The sequence below is a fragment of the Mus pahari genome, chromosome 9 (assembly GCF_900095145.1).
Source record: "Mus pahari chromosome 9, PAHARI_EIJ_v1.1, whole genome shotgun sequence".
Classification (NCBI taxonomy): domain Eukaryota; kingdom Metazoa; phylum Chordata; class Mammalia; order Rodentia; family Muridae; genus Mus; species Mus pahari.
Genome location: NC_034598.1, coordinates 78,977,394 through 78,998,705, shown reverse-complemented (window position 1 = coordinate 78,998,705; position 21,312 = coordinate 78,977,394). Strand labels below are relative to the sequence as shown.

General features: G+C 37.3%; 1 protein-coding gene across 5 annotated transcripts in view; it reads left to right on the top strand.

Annotated features, from left to right (window-relative positions):
• Eea1 (early endosome antigen 1) overlaps positions 1-21,312 on the top strand; it is a 100,624-nt gene that overhangs the window by 74,064 nt on the left and 5,248 nt on the right. For all 5 annotated transcript variants that reach the window (XM_021205009.1, XM_029542222.1, XM_029542221.1 and 2 more), the window contains 12 exons: positions 688-888; positions 2,775-2,888; positions 4,828-4,983; positions 6,861-7,000; positions 8,180-8,510; positions 8,676-8,777; positions 9,811-10,005; positions 12,693-12,875; positions 17,959-18,144; positions 18,798-18,929; positions 20,176-20,361; positions 21,011-21,249. In XM_021205009.1, the coding sequence (XP_021060668.1) occupies positions 688-888; positions 2,775-2,888; positions 4,828-4,983; positions 6,861-7,000; positions 8,180-8,510; positions 8,676-8,777; positions 9,811-10,005; positions 12,693-12,875; positions 17,959-18,144; positions 18,798-18,929; positions 20,176-20,361; positions 21,011-21,249 (2,165 nt within the window). The remainder of the gene's footprint in view (positions 1-687; positions 889-2,774; positions 2,889-4,827; positions 4,984-6,860; positions 7,001-8,179; positions 8,511-8,675; positions 8,778-9,810; positions 10,006-12,692; positions 12,876-17,958; positions 18,145-18,797; positions 18,930-20,175; positions 20,362-21,010; positions 21,250-21,312) is intronic.

The following is a 21,312-nucleotide window of genomic DNA, read 5'->3' as shown; positions in this document are numbered from 1 at the left end:
GGTAAAATACCTGAGTAGAAAACTAACACTGGAAAAAGATATCAATGAACATAAAAGCAGAACGGTTGAAAGCATTCAAAATGAAGCAGAGAAGAGACAGAACCACGTCTCCATGGGGCAGCGTCTCACAGGCTGGCTGACTAGTGAGGAGGATGACTTATTAAAATGCATCTGTAGATTAAAAAAAAAACAACTCCCATATACATGAAAAGAAGTATCAGATGAATTAGGTTTCATCTAAAATTTTAAAATGTATGCTTTGAAAATACAACATTGCAAAGGTAAAGTCACCCTAAAAACAGTATAATTTGTCTGAGAACTTAGAGATACCAACAGTGGCAAGGAGCCCTTTGTTATCAGGTCAGTGGGGAGCTGGGGGTGAGTGACTACTACAGGGCCCATGTGGAATAGCTTTGTACAGATTTGATACTTAGGTGAGTTTTATTGCATATAAACTCTAGTTAAATAGAGATTATCTAAAAATAATAATATGTAGCTGAATTTGATGTTCCTAGGATTTGGGCTTATTATACTGACTTGTTATGAAAGGCTTGAACATTCTTACTTGAAAACCTTGCAGTTACCTTTTAGAGGGCAATTCAGAATTCTGATGGTACTTTGATTTGAGTTTCTTCATTTTTGTTGTGATTTGCAAACCTTGTAATTAAACTCTTGCATGTGTACTAGCTAACTCAACTGACGGAGAAGCTGAAGAATCAGTCGGAAAGCCATAAACAAGCCGAGGAGAACTTGCATGACCAGGTACAGGAACAGAAGGCACATCTTCGAGCTGCACAAGACCGTGTTCTTTCTCTGGAAACCAGTGTCAGTGAATTAAGCAGTCAGTTAAATGAAAGCAAGGAGAAGGTCTCGCAGCTTGACATACAGGTAATATGCTGTGCAATGAGTTTTTATATATAAAACATCATTTTAGACCATACACAGTACACATTTTTTTGCATACATTTGAGTGGAAAATGACAGTACAAATTAAATTATGTAGTTTCTTGAGGTTTTCTGTGTCCACAGATACTTTTGTTCTTTCTCTCTATGGACAGGTGATTTCTGTAATGTAACTTTTGATTCCTACTTCCAAGGTACTCCCTGGTAGGACTGTCAGCAGAGTCTGAAGGTAAGTTAGCACATGCAGTGTCTGCGAGTACCCCGGAGCCTGTTGGCCTTAATACCTAAGTCCAACAGTGTAGGCTGCAGTAGTAGCCACAGTAGTAGCCAGGTCTCCACCCTTCGTGAATGTCAAGGGCCTGGAGGTGGGTCTTCCTCCCATACCCCTCTGGATCCTTCTGAGATGATGGTGGAGCTAGTACTCAGCTCCCTTAAGTCTTCACAGTATTACATGACTTTGGAAAATATGCCATATATATATTGAAGCATTTCATGATTTTTAGTTTATTAGATAAATGAACTGCTGTAAATGAAGTTGATTGCACAAAAATGAGTTCTTCACCGTCTGACACATATTTGTCAGTGAGTCAATTACTTCCTGTTATTTTATTTATTTTTATTTTTTATTATTTATTTATTTATTTATTTATTTACTATATGTAAGTACACTGTAGCTGTCTTCAGACACTCCAGAAGAGGGCATCAGATTTCCTTACGGATGGTTGTGAGCCACCATGTGCTTGCTGGGATTTGAACTCAGGACCTTTGGAAGAGCAGTCGGCGCTCTTAACCACTGAGCCATCTCACCAGCCCACTTCCTGTTATTTTAAGTATAGCTTTCTTTAGTTTTCAATTTGAACTCAGTATAGAGATATACCTTATCCAACATTATTTCTACAGACTAAGTATTGAGTTATTAATTATTTGAAGTTTTTTCTGCTTAAAATTACCCTTAACATGGATAGTTTACATCTTTTGTATTCACTTAGCTAAATGAGTATCATTTTAACTCAGCTAAAAACATTTTAATTTCAGATATATTTATATCTTTTCTACTTTTTGCTTTTCTTATTAGAGGTGACTTGTGCTAAACTTATTTCAGTACTTATTACTTTTAATAAAAAGAATATATCTCTTAACTCCTTTGATTCTCGTTCAACATACAAAGTCTGACGTTTTAAATATGTCATTTCTTGGCTTTTAATGATCATCAAAGGAAAACTCTTTACATGAGAAGTTATCTAAAAAGAGTAAATTTTAAATGTACTTCTAGTTGTTTTTAGTGTTTGGACTTCATACTGAAATGCTTGATATTTGGAGCCACCACTTTCTTTTTTTTTTTTTTTTGGTTTTTCGAGACAGGGTTTCTCTGTATAGCCCTGGCTGTCCTGGAACTCACTCTGTAGACCACTTTCAATGGCGTAGTTCAGTTGATTGTGATATACTGGTAAATGTTAGATGTGTCCTGAAAAATACTTCAGAAAAAAATATACAAGTTATTTGTCTTTTAAAGATAGGATCTAAGCATCTAACATAGACTAGACTAGAGCGCAGAATCCTTTCGCCTTTGCCTCTAACATGCTTGGATCACAGCCTTGTATCCTGATGCCCAGAACCATTTTCTTCACAAGGGGGCAGAGTACTGTGGGTTGGTGTCACAGGAACAGCTTCCTGCTGTTAGGTGACCATCACTAGAAGTCTTCTCCCTTACCCACTTCTGTTTAGGAGATTTCACATATATACTTTTCAATGTCTCAATTATTGCTTTCTACTAACGAACCTAATTTTTAATAGTTTTGTGACAAAATCAATATGTCTTAAGAATTAAGACAATTAAATATAGAATTAAAAATTTGTAAACTTTGTTACAGATTAAAGCCAAAACTGAATTATTACTATCAGCAGAAGCAGCAAAAACTGCTCAAAGAGCTGATCTTCAGAATCATTTGGACACCGCTCAAAATGCATTACAAGATAAACAACAGGTAGGGAGACTGGGAATGTTTTGGTTGGTGTACACATACTAATATTTTCCTTCATACACATGAAATCATGCGTAAGCAATTTTGATACTTGCATATTACTTACATCTGGAAAAATGCTTGCATGTGATCAGAGTTGGAAATGATAATGTGAAAATATTTATAAAAGCAACCACATAAAGGTGTACTCTTTATCTGTCTAAGCATTCCTAACAAAATTCTTGAGCAAACATCAAAAAGATGAAACAATAAACAATTTCTAGCATTTGTTTGATGAGTATTTGTTAATATCCTTGTTGTTTAAAACATTGTAAGCAGGAAGTGAACCACTAAGGAAATTCAGGCTGACCATTAATTACTTACACAAAAGATTTGACATCAAAAATATCCCCAATACAAAACTTTTTTAGCAACAATGATGGATTTAGAGCACATGATTAAGGGTTATTATTCTGTGAATTCTATATTCCAAAACCTGAAGTTTCAGATTTTCTGGTCTGGAGCATTTCATATGTAACAAAGACTCTACTTGTATACAAATATAAAGCTGTGCTAGTCACTATAGAGGGAAACTCTGTGTGTGTGTGTATGTGTGTGTGTGTTTGTGTTTGAGAGGGGACTGTTTAAGGGGATAGAAGGGAATATAAGGGGATATATATGAATTGGGTGGGAAATGAGGGGCAAAAGTCTTGGAGGGTGATCAAGAGAAGTATTTAAGGAAATGCCATAATGAAACTATTTCTTTGCTAATTTCCCATATTTTATAGTGTTTTATGCTAAGGGAATAATAACTACAAATATTGTATTTTTATCTCTGGTACTAAATACAGAAAGTATAATAGTGATCTAGGAATTTAAAATAGATTAATAATAAGTTGAATGGCTAAAAAATGAGTTATACCAAAAAGATGTGAATTTATGCAGCTGCATATAATCTAGAGAACTACTAGAAAGTTTTATTGTAAATTGTTGTGATAAAATAAAGAAATTTAAAATAAAATAGTATGCAAGTAGGATCGTATTTTTATATTATTTACATAATTGATTATTCATTTATTATAGTGCTGGAGATCGAATCCAGGGCCACACACATTCTAGGAATGCTAGCTCCTACAGAGCTACTGCCTCAGCCTGTTAATGTCAGTACATAAAACAAGTAGAAGAGAAATTAATATACAGAGAAGACTAGCAGAAAAGTTATCAAAACATTGACACTGAAATCCCATGGGTGGCAGACGTACTAGTAATTTTTATTATATTCTTTCTATGAAACTGGATATTCTAGTGACTTAAGCAAGTGTTAAAGATGTAACAACTACAGTATTTTTGGAATATAATTTCTAGATAGTGCTTTGAAAATTGAAAACATTCAGCTACAGTATAATAGTTACTTCTACTAACTTGTTTAATGATCTGCCATATGTTTTAGCCTTTAGATAATAATTCTAGAAAATTATTGAAACTTTGTTAACTGGCTGTGGAAGTAGCTCAGTGGCCTAGGTTTTACCTAGCATGTATGAGGGCCTGGGTTGGCTGTAGCGGTTTAGGGCTGAAGAGGTAGTTGACTCACTGGCTAAGAGCCCTCATTGTTCTTATAGAGGACCTGGGTTCAATTCCCAATGCCCACATAGCATCTCACAACTGTCTGTGGACAGTTTCAGTGGATTTGATGACCTCTTCTGACCTTCACTGGCACACAGGCACAGAACTCATATGCATAAAAATAATCTAAAATATTTTAAGTTAACTGATGCACAAATTAGCTTGCTAATTTGTATGTACAACTCAATCTTTGTTAGTAGATAAAGAAAATGGCTGATAAGTCACTGAATGTATCTGAAGGCTTATCCAGATATTTTCTTATATAAAACTATAATTTTCAGTTTTACTTTTACTGAATATTGGAGTGGTACAAATTTTCTTCAACTGTGTCTTCCTTCAGGAGTTAAATAAGGTCAGTGTGCAGTTGGATCAGCTCACTGCAAAGTTTCAGGAGAAGCAGGAGCACTGCATTCAGCTGGAAAGCCATCTTAAGGATTACAAGGAGAAGCACCTCTCTTTAGAACAAAAAGTTGAAGACTTAGAAGGCCACATTAAGGTTTGTGTAATGCCAGTCGAATTTGTCATATTTTCCACTCACAGCTTTGGAGTCTGATGACCTTTACAGATTCAGAGACTGTTACGTAGCAGAGAAAGACAAAGTGGTATAAAATTAAAAATCACTTTATCAATTAATTTAATTCCATGTTTATTTTCAATTCCTTCATTAATGGGTAGCTTTTATAAATAAAAATTAACATAGTGCTAGTTTATTGTAAAGTGAAAACGTATTCCAGGAGACATCAAACAGTATAAGTCTTGTTATAGAATGTCTTCTTCCCTTTGATTTTTCCATTTCCCTAGATATTATTCTAATCTAATATTTCTTCTATGGTGGTATTTATTCTTTTTAAAATTTTCCATACCTTTTGGAATTTGTCTCTAATTTAGTAATGCATTTTTAACCATCATAAGCTCAACCTTACTTTAAGATAATTCTAAATGAGGTGCTGGTTTACTAAAAGATGAAATAATTAGACAGATCAGGAAAAACTTTAATTTGGTTCTGGAAATTCTAACAGTTAAACAACAACAACAACAAAATCTTAGGTTTGCATGTTACTTACACTTCCATGATCAGTTGACGCATGCTGTATGATTATAGAATTATGAGATGAGTGTTCTATATGGACATCTATACCAGTATAATATGAAAGAATGGCCTTTACAATTCTATGTATGGGTTGTTCTTTTAAAATGCCAGCAGCAGTAGTAATGACAGATTAGATATGGTTCAAAAGAATAGGTGAAAATGTTACAGAAAAGGAAACAGAGATAGCGTTACCTGGGCACCTTTCTAAAATAGTTGTCATCAGAACAAGAGTATCCGGGGTGCTGTTGCACAGTACTAGATTATAGATAACACCTTATTCTGTACATTTCAAAAAAGTAGAAAAATGATTCTTTGAAAGTTTTTGCACAGCAAAGGTAAATGAGATATGTCTAACTTGGTTTAAGCATAACACTATTAGGTACCCCACTGGCATGTATAATGTCTATGTTTTTGTGCTTCATTTAAAAAATACTTAAATGAGGTCTAGGGAGATTGCTCAGTCAGTAAAGCCGTGCCATGTAAGCAGGAGGACCCCAGCTTGGATACTTGGTACCCACGTAAAATGTCAGGCATGATGGAAAGAGCCTGTGGTGTTTGTGCTTGGCAGGCAGAGAAAGGAAGATCCCTGGGACTTAATGTTTGACCAGCCTAGTTGTATCTCCAAGTGGGCTTCAGTGACAGACCCTGTTTCAGAAAAATAAAATGGAGAGATTGAGAAAGACACTCAGTTTTGATATTTGTCCTCCACCTGCAGACACTCCCCAAAGGCACACACGTGAGAACACACACACACTGATGAAATGAAAACACATTGCTTCTATTTAAAACTGTGTATAGTAGCTTGATTTTATAAATTTGAAAAATCAGACACATAATATGTATGAGATGCCTGGTACAGTATAAAAAACAGTGAGGGCTACATGACAAATCCATTCAATTTTATGTTAAATATCTTGTTATTTTTGTGGTTATTAACTGCATATACATAGATAATATATCTTAAGTGGATATGGGAATAGCCTGTTACTTAGTTTTGTTTTTGAACTTAAATTGACAAACATTTGCATTTTTAATATTTATGTTTTAATTGATTCTCTTGTAATTAATTTTAAAAATAACCACTGATTTATGTAAAAGCCTATTCTAGATTATCTGACAGACTCTAATTAGAACAATTTCCTCATTCAGTGGTGGTTTCAGAATGGATTTCTATAAATGCATTTTGTATATTGTCAATAACAATTTGTATGCAGACCAAATGTTATAATATTTAATCATTAGTCATTGTCAAAATTCAAATGAATGCTGTACTTCACCCACAGAAACTAGAAGCTGATGCTCTTGAAGTTAAAGCCAGCAAGGAGCAGGCTTTGCAGAGTCTACAGCAGCAGAGGCAGCTGAGCACAGACCTGGAGTTGAGAAATGCAGAGCTGAGTAGAGAGCTCCAGGAGCAGAAGGAAGTGTAAGCTGGCCTCCCACTGTACATCCCTAAGGTGTTGGCTGTTCACACCGTCCTTAGAGAGTCACAAAGTGCGATTTTATTTCAGAGTGTGTGTGTGTGTGTGTGTTTGTGTGTGTGTGTATGAGTGTACGCGCCCACACACACAGTGCTGGTTGTATACACTGCCAATGCTAATGTCAGTGAAAATAAAGTCTTATTACTTGGTTAAGGTCAGCTCCATTTCCATTGCTCACTTAGTTCTGTGGAGTTGGAGTCCCTCTTCAGCAGTGACATGGTGCCAGTTTCTCCTGAGCCTTCACTTAGATTGAAATAGTTAATATAAAAAATTTAAATACTGCAATGTGTATGTATCACCTAAGAACAGCCTAGTTTCTACTTTGATGTACTATACTATGCACAGAATGGAGTTTTTCTCATTAGGAATGATTTTTTCAACTTTGCTTTGATGTTATTGAATACTTAATTTGCTGTCTCTGGCTGTGATCAAACACTAAGAGAAATCTCAGGAGGGAAAGGTTTACTTCATCTTACAGATTAGAGTCCATCATCAAAGGAAGGCAGGACTAGAGGTCAAGGCAGACACCTGGAGCTGGAGGTGAAGCAGAGGCCACGGAAGGGTGCTGCTTACTGGCTTGCTCCCCAATGGCTTGCTTAGCCTATTTTCTCATGCATCTCAGGACTATCTGCCCAGGGCTAGCACTGCTCGCAGTAGTGAAGTAAAGTAAAAGTAAAGTAAAGTAAAGTAAAAAATATCTTACTACATGATGTTAAATGCTTTGATATTCAAATTTATCAACATAAAATATGTTTTATATTTCTAAGAGAAGAGAGAGAGTCCCATTTATGCACAACAAATAACACACTGATTCAATATTTTAGGGGACCTGGAAAACTTGCTGGTTGTTGTAGACCCTTAGGATTTGTTACCTGAATTTCTCTGATGAGTAAATGGTGGTGGTCAAGACTTGATTAAGTTAGGAAATATAAATAACTTGGCCCTTCCTGAGGAAACCATGTGCATCTAATGAGATGTCTTAAGGCAGTTTTCAGTGTTTTAAAAATTATTTTACTTTTTCTTCTGAATTATATTAAAAATTCAAGACTCAGTAATCACTTATGAATAATTTTGGTTGATACATTTTATATTACATTAATTTTAAAAATTCTTTTTTAATCCAGAGTATCTTGTACAAAATTGGATCTGCAGAATAAATCTGAAGTCCTTGAAAATATCAAACAAACCCTCACCAAGAAAGAAGAAGAAAAGGTTGTCTTGAAACAAGAATTTGAAAAGTTAAGTCAAGATTCAAAGACACAGCACAAGGAGCTGAGTGACAGGATGCAAGCTGCGGTCACAGAGCTGACAGCAGTGAAGGCACAGAAGGACGCTCTCCTGGCTGAGCTTTCTACAACGAAAGAAAAACTGTCAAAAGTTTCTGATTCTTTAAAAAACTCCAAAAGTGAATTTGAGAAAGAGAATCAGAAAGGAAAAGCTGCTATATTAGATTTGGTTAGTTGTTTACATTTCTTTTCACAGGTAGAAGTCATTATCTTATTTAAATGCCCTAACTGGCATGTGTGTAGTGGCTGGTTTATTTCCTTCTATGTTTCTTTTAAACTGATAAATCACTTGTAAGTTATCATGGATGTTTTCAGTGTGATATTTCTTTATTAGGAAAAAGCTTGTAAAGAATTAAAGCATCAGCTTCAAGTACAGGCAGAAAGTGCACTGAAGGAGCAGAGTGAACTGAAAACGTCACTCGAGAAAGAGAAAGAGGTACATGTTGTTTTACTATAAACGTGTAGAATAAAGAGGTATGTGTTGTTTTACTATAAACATGTAGAATATAATAAAAGAGGTACAGTGTTCTTTTACTATAAATATGTAAAATATAATAGAAAGAGGTACAGTTTTCTTTTACTATAAATATGTAAAATATAATGAGCTTTTGTAGTTCCTAATTTTTCTCACCTCGATACAGAAATCAAGAGAACATTTATTTCTATAAAGTAAAATGGTTCATGTGTTTATTTTAAAATTGTTATTTGTGTTCTAGTTATCACTAACAATCATTTAAAATGTAAGGGACAAATAAAGAAATATAATTAAGAAAAAGAGAAAATTGAATCAACTAACTGTAAGAGTTTTAGTTAGGGTTAAAGAACATTATAGTTGAAAAAAATAATAGCATCTTAAACATGACTTATTTCATGTATTTTCCTGAGTTTTCTTTTTTATTTATGTGATAAAACATTGACCAAAAACAGATTGGGAAGAATAGATTTATTTGGCTTATGTATCCCAATCACAGCCCATTATTGAGGGAAGCCAACACGGGAACTCAAGCACAGTCTTGGAGAAGTGTTCTTCAGTAGTTTATTCTAACATTTGCTCACTTTGTTCCTTACATACCCAGGACCACCTGGCCAGGGTGACTGCACCTGCAGCGGGTGGAGCCCACCCACATCAGTCATCAGTTAAGACAGTGCCTCACAGACTTGCCCACAGGCCAGTCTGGAGGGAGTTCCTCAATTGAAGCTCTTCTTCCCAGATAACTCCAGCTTAGGTTAAACTGACAAAAACTAACACCACATAAACAATGACAATATTAGTGACCAGAAGATATTTCTGAACTGCTTCACAGTAACCAAAGAGTTCATGTCACTAATTGCCTATGAAATAAGTTATACTTAGAAGGTGGCCAAAGCTTCAATAATATCTCTGAAAAGTTCTGTGTATCTTATAGCAGATACTCAGAAAATGTGTTTTCAATGAATAAATGAGTCAAACAAGTTTCAATTTCTTTTAGACTTCTCAGCAGTTGAAGATAGAACTCAATTCAGTCAAGGGAGAAGTCTCACAGGCTCAAAGTACATTAAAGCAAAAGGAGAAAGAAGAGCAGCAGCTTCATGGGAACATAAATCAGCTAAAGCAGTCAACCGAACAAAAGAAGAAACAAATTGAAGCACTTCAAGGAGAGGTTAAAAATGCTCTTTCACAAAAGGTATTGATAAAAGCAGTTTACACCTTACAGAAAGAAATATGTGGGCGTTCAGATGGTATTAAAATGAGAGTTGCATTATAGATAAGTTGTACATATTTAAAATTATGTTAAATATAAAGCCTATATTTGATACATGGTTTAAGACTGAATGTTCATTGGAATTATCAGCTAATGTATTATTTAAATTTTTGATAATCGTTTGTCTAATACATAGAAGCAATGTTTGCTATTGGGACAATTTCTTATGTCACATTTCTGCTGTCTTAGAAGAATTTAAAGAAATTTACAATAAATCATTCTTACTGTGGGAAAACTGACAAAAACCATGAAGTAAAATGTATTTTAAAAATGCAGCAAGGTCAGATTTCCTATAGTATATTTGACAGTGTACATTAAATCAGAATGCTTTTCCTTCCAAGAATGAAGGGACAATTTATTGATAATATGCTGGTTTTCATTCTTAAACATGTTCTCATCTTGTCCAGAATGAGTTAACAGAATAGGCTGTTTTTAGTATAAGACATTTGAACAAAATAAGATCTTTCTCATTGTTCGTTCTTATATATGGTCTTTAGAGAAGAAGGTGCAGTCCTTAAGTCTACAGATTAACCTACACAGTCATGTCATTAGGGGTCGGCTGCTATACTACTAGAGTAAAAAGAATCAAAATCAGAAACAACACGCATGAAGCTCTATCTTTACCAGGTGTTTGTTATGCTACATTATATACAAATAATTTTCTAAAAACATAGGCCATGAAGAAACATTAGTCTTTTTGTTAGTTCATGAAGAAATATTAGTCTTTCATATGTAATCAGAACTTGGAATATAATTGTCATGTGTAATTTTTGTACGTTTTTGCTTACAACTGCAGTTATGTATATAGTGCTCTTGACCATACTTAGATCCCTTGCTCCCTTCCTCCCAGCCACTACCACGTCCCACCACTTCTGTTTAAGCTCTTATACTATTTAACCTTTTTTCCTTTTTACATTTCTTTTTTTGTTGTTGTCTTTTGTTTGTTTGTTTGTTTTTGTTTTGTTTTTGTTTTTTTCGAGACAGGGTTTCTCTGTATAGTCCTGGCTGTCCTGGAACTCACTCTGTAGACCAGGCTGGCCTCGAACTCAGAAATCCACCTGCCTCTGTCTCCTAAGTGCTGGGATTAAAGGCATGTGTCACCACGCCTGGCCCATATATACCTTTTTGCTCTTTTTAAAAATTATATACATCTATATATGTAGCAACATTAATGAAAGAAGACATCATGTCTCTTTTTTTAAAAATGACTACCGAGTTTAATTAGGTTCCTGGCATAAACTTGAATGTGGAATTACTGGAGTGGAGGCAACTCACCAGTAGCTATTTAATTAAAACACTACATATATATTCATAGGATGGATGTAGGGATAATTCTATACTTGTGTACATTTTTCCTTTCATTGGAAGTAGCTTTTTTTCTCACATAATATACCCTGATTATTGTTTCTCTGCTCTCTACTCCTCCCAGCTCCTCCCCACCTCCCTCCCCTCCAGATCCACCCCCTTTCTGTCTCATTAGAAAGCAAACTGGCTTCTAAGGGATAATAAATATAAGATTAAAAACTTGTATACAATTTTTAGTGATGAAATTAGAGATATTAGCATTTCTGTTTTCTTTAAGCATTTCTTCATGTTGAGAACTCTAAAGTCCTTCTTATGTTCTAGTTCTTTGTAAAAGATACAGTACATTACTATAACTCACAGTCCTTGGGGCTCGTTCCTCCTAGTATCCTAGTCCTCCTTGGCATCTTTCTCCACTCTCTTGATTGTCCCAGTGGCCCTGTCCTCCTGAACCTGTCAGAACTGTTAGGAGAAGTAGAATATTTATTTTTAAAAAGCCAAGCATGTTTTCCCAATACATAGACATATTTTAAATTTGTCTTATTTTTTCTTAAGATTTATTTACTTATTTGTTTTATGTGTATGAGTACACTGTGGCTGTCTTCAGACACACCAGAAGAGGGCATCAGAACCTATTATAGATAGTTGTGAGCTACTATATATGGTTGTTGGGAATTGAATTCAGAACCTTTGGAAGAGCAGTCAGTGCTCTTAACTGCTGAGCCATCTCTCCAGCACCAATATCTCTCCCACATATTCTTGAAGATAAGTTGATTTTAGAGTACTTTGAACTTACGTGAAATTTTCATTTTTTGTCCTGATATTAATAAAGATGACTTAAAGAAGTTCCCAGAGTCACTCTTGCATTTTCAAAAGTAGAAACTGCATATTCAAGTCAGCACAGTAGTGGCTTCTTAATTTCTTTTATGTGGAAACTTCTCTTATTTCAGCCTTAAAATGTCACTCAGGAAATCTAGCCCTGTGTCTTCTGTCCCAGCATCGCTGTTCCTGGCTCCCAAGAGCACAGGCACCTAGAACTGCCAAGGAGAACGTCTCTCTTTTCCTTTGACAAGGAGAACGTCTCTCTTTCCCTTTGATTGCATTTGCATTTTAAATAGTATGGACTTGTCAGTTTGGTAATTCTCTGACTTTATAAATTTAAAATACGTTGCTCTGTATTAAAATATAATTTTAGGCCATAAATGCAGTGTAGTGGGTTTCTCAGATGTTTTAGTTGTATAAGTTTCATCTTATATTTGACTGGCTTCTTATTTGCATTCTCCTTTAACTAACTACTGATGTTTTAGACAGTACTGGAGAATAAGCTGCAGCAGCAGTCATCACAGGCAGCCCAGGAGCTTGCAGTGGAGAAAGGAAAACTGTCAGCGCTGCAGAGCAACTACGAGAAGTGCCAGGCAAACCTCAAACAGCTGCAGTCCGACCTCTATGGCAAAGAGTCTGAACTTCTAGCCACAAGGCAAGACCTTAAGGTATAGTAAACTGTGGTATGGGACAAAGCCCAGGAAACAATTCCCTTGCCTAATGGGCAAGGGAAGTTAATATCTGTGAAGTATTATATTCTTCTATTAAATTACTCCTTTAATGTTCCTTTTTAAAAATTAGATTGTTTTATGACAAAAATCATGATATGATACACACACACACATATTAAAAACTCATTTTGAAATGAGTTACAGTGAAATAATGTGGGCAAATATTATGGTATTAGCTTTTTCTAAGGTGTTTGAAGCCTTCATTTGAGAGTACCTTTGGAGACTGGTTGGTTATAAGCCAACTGTGGGAAATGCAAGTGCATTACTATGGTCAAGCTCTTAGTGTTATATTTTTGTCAACTTTTTAACTTACAGGAATGATTAAAATCAGGCCAATCCAGTATAGCCTTAATTAATAATACTGTATGATCAAATAAGGTATCGTGTTGATTAAAATGAAAGGTATAAATAAAAAGGTAGCAAATTTTATATAACCGTGGCATATCCTTTCTATAAAGGAAAGCCAACGCTGTGTTCTTACACACAGAGGACCATCACCCTGCCTTTCCCTCAGAGCTTCTCTGCCCTGTCTCTGTCTCCTCCCCTCTCACCACCCCACTTCTCTCTCGTCATGGTAATATGTGTTATCGCCTTTTGAAAAGTGCACTACTGTAAAACTTTTGTTTGTAAAATATTGTATATATTTTGTGTTGTATTCATGGGCTCCTGTGGGGAACCAGGCCACTTTGATATGTAAGTAGATCCTGAACTATAGGTAGAATTTGGAAATACAGTCTTTCCAAGGATGTCTGGTGATAGGAGGAACTGAACAGAGCCAACCAGGAGTGCTAGCTTACGTTTGGAATTTATGTTTAAAAAAAGGAGGATCCAAATTGTTAAGTATACTAAATGCTTAGTAAAAAACAATTGGACTTTATATTTGAGTTAAAAAATAACAACAACAAAGGGGACAGTAGAGGGGAAAAATGAAAAACATGCAGTTTAAATTTTAACCTGGACATCTTTAAAGAAGCTTAGCTCGCTAGTATGGATTATTCAGTTATGCATTCTCTCTCCTGCAGGAGAGCTGCTTATCTGCAGGACTGTGATTCCCCATTAGCTCGTGCAGGCACGTGTGCATGCACACACACAAGTAAAATAAGTTAATTCCAAAATATCTTTCTCCACAAATTCTGGTAATTGGGTGTGAGTTGGTTGGAAGCAGGATAGAGTTAAGAGAATGGAAGGTGTAAAGGGCAGTTCCTAAGTTCCTAGCAGGCCCAGGGGAGGGCAAGGGATCAGTCCACAGGGACACAGGAAACTGAGGAAAACAAAGATGGGCAACAGGAGACAGGTTAACCAGGGGGTGGGGTCTGGTGTGGAGGCCACGGTGTTGGAGAGGTGGCTCAGTGGCTAAGAATACGTACTATGTTTTCCAGAGGGCCTGAGTTTGATTCCCAGCACACACATGGCAATTCGCAACTGCCTGTACATAACTTCAGTTTCACAGGATCTGGTGGTCTCTCTGACCTCTGTGGGCTCCACACACATTTGATGCTAAGGCATACATACATAGGCAAAACATACACTCACATAAAAAGTGAAAAATCTTTAAAGAAAGAAAAATTAGAACTGGTCACTTTATTAGTGTTAAATTGTTTGCTTGTTTGTTTTTCAACACATTGAAAGGCAGGGGAAGTTTGCAGAGAAGTTTGCATTTGAGCTGAAGGCAGTGAGGAGCCACTGAAGGGCTTTTATGTAATCTGCACAAATGAGAAAGCATAGGGCAGGCCTAGGGAACGTTTTACAGCAGGTGTGATGGGGCCTCTGTTATGAAGCTCCTTTTGCAAGTGAGGCAGGCCCACTGACACAGCAGAGCAGAACTGGGATTAGAGGAGCTGTTGCATTTACCAGAAGCCCCTCGTCTTTACCATTCACTGGATGACTATTTTTGTCAACCTTTTTTTCCTCTTTTCCTTCAGTGAGCTGATCTCAAATGTGAGAGCGAAGGGAGAAGAGAAAGCATTCTACAGCATGACACTTGCCTTTGTAAGGCTTTCTGTCTTAGCTGTTATAGCTGTCAGTTTAGACCTCAGGCTGATAGTGTCTCTTTGGACACCAGCAGGGTTGACCAGACTGGGCTAGTCTGGGCTAGTCTGTGCCGTTAGCCCCATCTGCTGGATCGTTTATGAAATAGGGTGCTCACTGGGTATTTCTTTTTTTTTTTTTTTTTTTATTATTATTATTTTCTTTATTTACATTTCAAATGCAATCCCAAAAGTTCCCTATACCGCCCGCCCCTGCTCCCCTACCCATCCACTCCCACTTCTTGGCCCTGGCCTTCCCCTGTGCTGCGTCATATAAAGTTTGCAAGGCCAAGGGGCCTCTCTTCCCAGTGATGGCCGATTAGGCCATCTTCTGCTACATATGCAGCTAGAGACACAAGCTCAGGGGGTACTGGTTAGTTCATATTGTTGTTCCACCTACAGGGTTGCAGCCCCCTTCAGCTCCTTGGATACATTCTCTAGCTCTTCCATTGGGGACCCTGTGTTCCATCCAATAGCTGGCTGTGAGCATCCACTTCGGTGTTTGCCAGGCACTGGCATAGCCTCACAAGAGGCTGCAATATCAGGGTCCCTTCAGCAGAATCTTGCTGGCATGTGCATTAGTATCTAGGTTTGGTGACTGATGATGGGATGGATTCCCGGATGGGGTAGTCTCTGGATAGTCCATCCTTTCATCTTAGCTCTAAATTTTGTCTTTGTACCTGTATCCTTTCATGAGTATTTTGTTCCTTATTCTAAGGAGGAATGAAGTATCCACACGATGGTCATCCTTCTTGGTTTTCTTGTGTTTTGCAAAATGTATCTTGGGTATTCTAAGTTTCTGGGCTAATATCCGCTTATCAGTGAGTGCATATCTAGTGACTTCTTTTGTGATTGGGTTACCTCACTCAGGATGATATCTCCAGATACATCCTTTTGCCCAAGAATTTCATAAATTCATTGTTTTTAATAGCTGAGTAGNACTCCATTGTGTAAATGTACCACAGTTTCTGTATCCATTCCTCTATTGAGGGACATCTGGGTTCTTTCCAGCTTCTGGCTATTATAAATAAAGCTGCTATGAACATAGTGGAGCATGTGTCCTTATTACCAGTTGGAAGATCTTCTGGGTATATTCCCAGAAGAGGTATTGTTGGGTCCTCCAGTAGTACTATGTCCAATTTTCTGAGGAACCGCCAGACTGATTTCCAGAGTGGTTGTACAAGCTTGCAATCCCACCAGCAATGGAGGAGTGTTCCTCTTTCTCCACAACCTCGCCAGCATCTGCTGTCACCTGAATTTTTAATCTTAGCCATTCTGACTGGTGTGAGATGGAATCTCAGGGTTGTTTTGATTTGCATTTCCCTGATGGCTAAGGATGTTGAACATTTTTTTCAGGTGTTTCTCAGCCATTCGATATTCCTCAGTTGAGAATTCTTTATTTAGCTCTGTAGTCCATTTTTTAATGGGGTTTTTTGAATTTCTGGAGTCCAGCTTCTTGAGCTCTTTGTATATATTGGATAATAGTCCTCTATCAGATTTAGGATTGGTAAAAATCCTTTCCCAATCTGTTGGTGGCCTTTTTGTCTTGTTGACATTGTCTTTTGCCTTACAGAAGCTTTGCAATTTTATGAGGTCCCATTTGTCAATTCTTGATATTACAGCACAAGCCATTGGTGTTCTGTTGAGAAATTTTTTCCCTGTGCCCATATCTTCGAGGTTTTTCCCCACTTTCTCCTCTATCAATTTCAGTGTCTCTGGTTTTATGTGGAGGCCTTTGATCCACTTAGACTTGAGCTTTGTACAAGGAGATAAGAATGGATCGATTCTCATTCTTCTACATGATAGCCACAGTTGTGCCAGCACCATTTGTTGAAAATGCTGACTTTTTTCCACTGGATGGTTTTAGCCCCCTTGTCAAAAATCAAGTGACCATAGATGTGTGGATTCATTTCTGGATCTTCAATTCTATTCCATTGATCTACATGTCTGTCGCTAGAAACTCCTTCACAACACAACCAAAGGTTGGCTTCCATAGTAATTCAAAGCGTGTTAACCTGACATGGTTCACCACCACAAAAGGGACTTAGAGCCATCAGTACCTATGATATTGACTACATCACTTGTACCACTGAGACAGGAAGCTCAGAGGATGGGCTGGTCAGAATGCAGAGTTACATATAAGGCTAAATTTATTGAATCAATGATATTAACAGCTATGAAATATACCCTATAAGAAAACTCTGTCTTGTTTATCAAGGTGTTTACCAGGTCAGGGAACATTGATCCTAGAAAATGTATGTACATATGTAGCATTCAATTTTATTTCTTTTTAAATTGTTTTCTTTCATTTCTCCACTGATCTTTTCTCCAACCATATATGTATTCTCTAGATATATTTGATATAGTTGTTACTTACCTGATATCCCTTCCTATTATAAGTAGATAAATACTCAATAAATGGTTTTGAATTATTTCTAGGGAACCTTCAGCATTGTCTTTCCTCACCCTCTCCCTTCCTTTTTCCCCATCAATCTTCTCCTGATGCATGATCTCACTAAGCAGCTGCGGCTAACTTGGAATGTGCTATGTAGACCAGGCTGACAGCCAACTCAGAGAGACACATGCCTCTGGCTCAAGAATGCTGGGATTAAAGGTGTATGCCACCAGGCCCAACAGCTTTAGCCTCTTAAGATCCTAATTGTGCTGAAAAGATCCTATTGCCTAGTATCTTTTTCTGATTATTTCTATATTTATCCAAGTTCATGTACATAGATATTCATCCTAGTGTTGTACCTGCCTACAGTATATACTGCTTGGATTTACTGTATTAGTTTGTAGCCTGAGGGCATTAGGCTAAACCAGATAACCCAGGTATGGAGTAGGGTACCATGTAGGTTTGTATAACTACCCACCAGAGCATATCCTCACCATTGACATGTGATTAGTTACCATTTGCTATTGTGCTTTTATTAACTGTTGTGCTTATTGAAATTTACTAATCATAATAATTCGAGGAAATAATTTTTTGTAAGTCTGTAGAAGAGAAGCTGACTCTGGCACAAGAAGACTTGATTTCAAACAGAAATCAAATTGGAAACCAAAATAAATCAATTCAAGAATTGCAAGCCGCCAAAGCTACTTTGGAGCAGGACTCAGCAAAGAAAGAGGCGCTGCTAAAGGAGCAGAGTAAGGCACTTGAGGATGCTCAGAGAGAAAAGGTACCTCCCTCTCTACCTTACCTCACTCTAGAGGAACTGAGACTGCGTGAGACTGTGCAGTCCTTGTAGGTCCCGTGTCTCATCACTACTGCCTTGCAGTGTCTGTCTGTCCAGTTTTCTTACTGTATTTTGTGGTTTTATAAGCACGTTTTTCACACCATAGAACTTTCTGTTATATTCCAAAATGGAATTCCCTTTAATTAGAAAAAGTGTGTTTTTAGGAGTGGAGATTGTGAAGCCAGGATTGAATTCATGATTAATTAAGATTAATTAAGACAGTTCTGACATATGCTATTTAATTAACTGAAAGGATTTTAGCATGGACACATCTTGTTTTAGTGTCAACTCTATCCATAGTAGATGACTTAATTTTTAATTTTAATTATTTTTAGTCATAAACTATAAATTGAAAAGTCTACTCAAAATAGAGAACCTTATATAAAAGCGGTAATAGTAATAGAAGTTATAAAGGTGAATTTCTACAGTATTTAATCTCAGTGTTGACATTATCAAGGCAAACAGGAAGGGAAGATGCATAATCTGCTCTAGGTAACCGCAGTAGACGGTGCCAGCAGGGTCACAAACACCAACATTTTAGCCCACTAACTTTCAAGAAAGTAGATGCTTTATATTTATTTATAATTTCTCTACAGTCATTGAAGGAAAAAGAACTGGTGACTGAAAAGTCTAAATTGGCAGAGATGGAGGAAATTAAATGTAGACATGAAAAAGAAATCACTAAACTCAATGAAGAACTCAAGTCGCACAAACAAGAAAGCATAAAGGTGGGTTAATACCATATCTTTCTCATCTGTTGTAATTTTGTCCTTTACATTTATGTGTATTAAATAAGAGAAACTGAGAGAGAATCCACTATGTGCTAGACAAGTGATGCTAGACAAGTGATGTTACTGTTTTTGACAAATAGTATGGCTGAGTACTCTTTACTGCATGATATTCATATCCATATTGAAATCTACTTTTATTCACTGATAACTGAATAATGCAGAGTGGCTGCAGGGTGAGTTTAGATGATGAAGTGGGACACTGACTTAGAAAGTTCTGTTTGTAAGTAGTAATTTACAAGTTGTAAGACTTTAGATTTAATCTTATGGTTTAGCATTTTATCCCTTAGGAACATAGACAGGGTCTTGGCTGCAGAAGCTCTGTACCATGAGCTTTGTAAAGTGTTGTGCAGTTTCATAAGAAAGCTCAGGTGCTTTCTCTGGGACTCCCCTGACAGCCCCATATCTATGGGCGTACTCACCATTCGCCTCCCTCGCAGTTCATCTCGGATTCTTCTGTTCTTCCAGTCTGTGTGTGACTCTGTAAGTCAGTATATACTCACAGCATAGTACTATGTTTAATGACTAAATGGTTACATGTTAAGTGAGCAAACTGGAAGAAAGGTGTAGAGCTAAGTTTTGCAAGAAGTAATTAAAACACAGGCGTTAGAGCATCACCTCAGTGAAGTTATTAGTGAGTAGGAAGTAAATATCTTGCATGCTAAATAAGTGGTTTTAAATATTGAACTTAAAGACTCCCTTATATCTGGTGGTGTGAAAAGTTACATGAATTTCAGCTGTCATTTGACATATTGATTAAAAGTTCTTAGTGTGTTTTCTGTCTATCGAATGCTGTGATAAAACACCATGACCAAAAGCAACCTGGCGAGGAAAGGGTTTGTTTTATTTTGTAATTCTCAAGTCACATTCTGTTGCTGAGGAAAGTCAAGGCAGGAACTTGAGGCAGGAGCCTGGCAGCAAGAACTGAAGCAGAAACCATGGAGAAGTGCTGTGTGGTGGCTTGCTCAGCCTGCTTTCTTATAGCACCCGGGCCCACTAGGCCAGGGGTGGTACCACAGTCAGATGGGCACACCCGTATCAATCAGGAAGATCCTTTGTAGGTTTCCCACAGGCCACCTGGTGGTAGCGTTTTCTCCATTGAGATTCCTTCTTCTCTTGTGTGTGTGGCATTAACAGAAAGTTAGCCTGTACATAGGGATGATTGCTTTCTGGCTTCTTTCAACAGGAAGTAACAAATCTCAAGGATGCCAAACAACTTTTAATTCAACAGAAATTAGAACTTCAAGGCAAAGTGGACTCACTGAAGGCAGCTCTTGAGCAGGAGAAGGAGAGTCAGCAGCTGATGAGAGAGCAAGTGAAGAAGGAGGAGGAGAAGCGGAAGGAAGAGTTTTCTGAGAAGGAAGCGAAGCTGGTCAGTGAACTAACTTAAGAGCAGAAAATGTGTTTTAAAGTAGAGCTTTGAATCACTCCAGTAAGATCTTTCTACTGAGAGACTCTGAATGGAATGGGTGAAAACTGGCAACAGAAAGTTTGGGTTGGAATTACAATGACTGAAGCCTGCTTCTTCCCTGCATTGTGTTTATCTCCTGGGAAGCATCTGGCTTTCCTTTGTTGAACTAACTCCGATCTCACCGAATAGCTTTGCAGAATGTTGTAGTTGATATGGAGGCTTGCCTTACAGCTCTGTGGTTGGAAAGCAGAGAGAGGGGGCCACTGAGGCAGGTCAGCTGAGCTGTGTCGGCAGGACATCTGATTCCTCATACCTACCATGTGCATCTTCCCCAGCACTGGCACACGAGTGTCTCACATGTGTCACTTTATCTGTCTGCTGAGGACCTTGCCGACCCTTATTTCTGCTTCACAGCTTTGGAGCAAGCCTGTTTAGATCCCACATTTGGGTTGCAGAATCAGGATTGTAGTGTTTGAGAAAAAACAGCCTCCCACCTCCTTTCCAGGAGAAGCACTATGATTTATATCTTTGGCATTTTAATTTCAGTGAATAGAAATATTATTTTTGTACTACTTGTATAATAGCTTCTCCTTCCCTGTTTTTTTCTTAGCATTCTGAAATAAAAGAAAAGGAAGCAGGAATGAAGAAACATGAAGAAAATGAGGCTAAGCTCACTATGCAGGTCACAACATTAAATGAAAACTTGGGTACTGTGAAGAAGGAGTGGCAGTCTAGTCAACGGAGAGTTAGTGAGCTTGAGAAGCAAACGGATGACTTGCGGGGTGAAATTGCTGTCTTAGAAGCAACTGTTCAGAATAATCAAGACGAAAGAAGAGCACTCCTAGAGAGGTAATTGATGTCTGATGAAATTAGTATTTGCAGGGCATCGTGGTGGTGGTGGTGGTGGTGGTG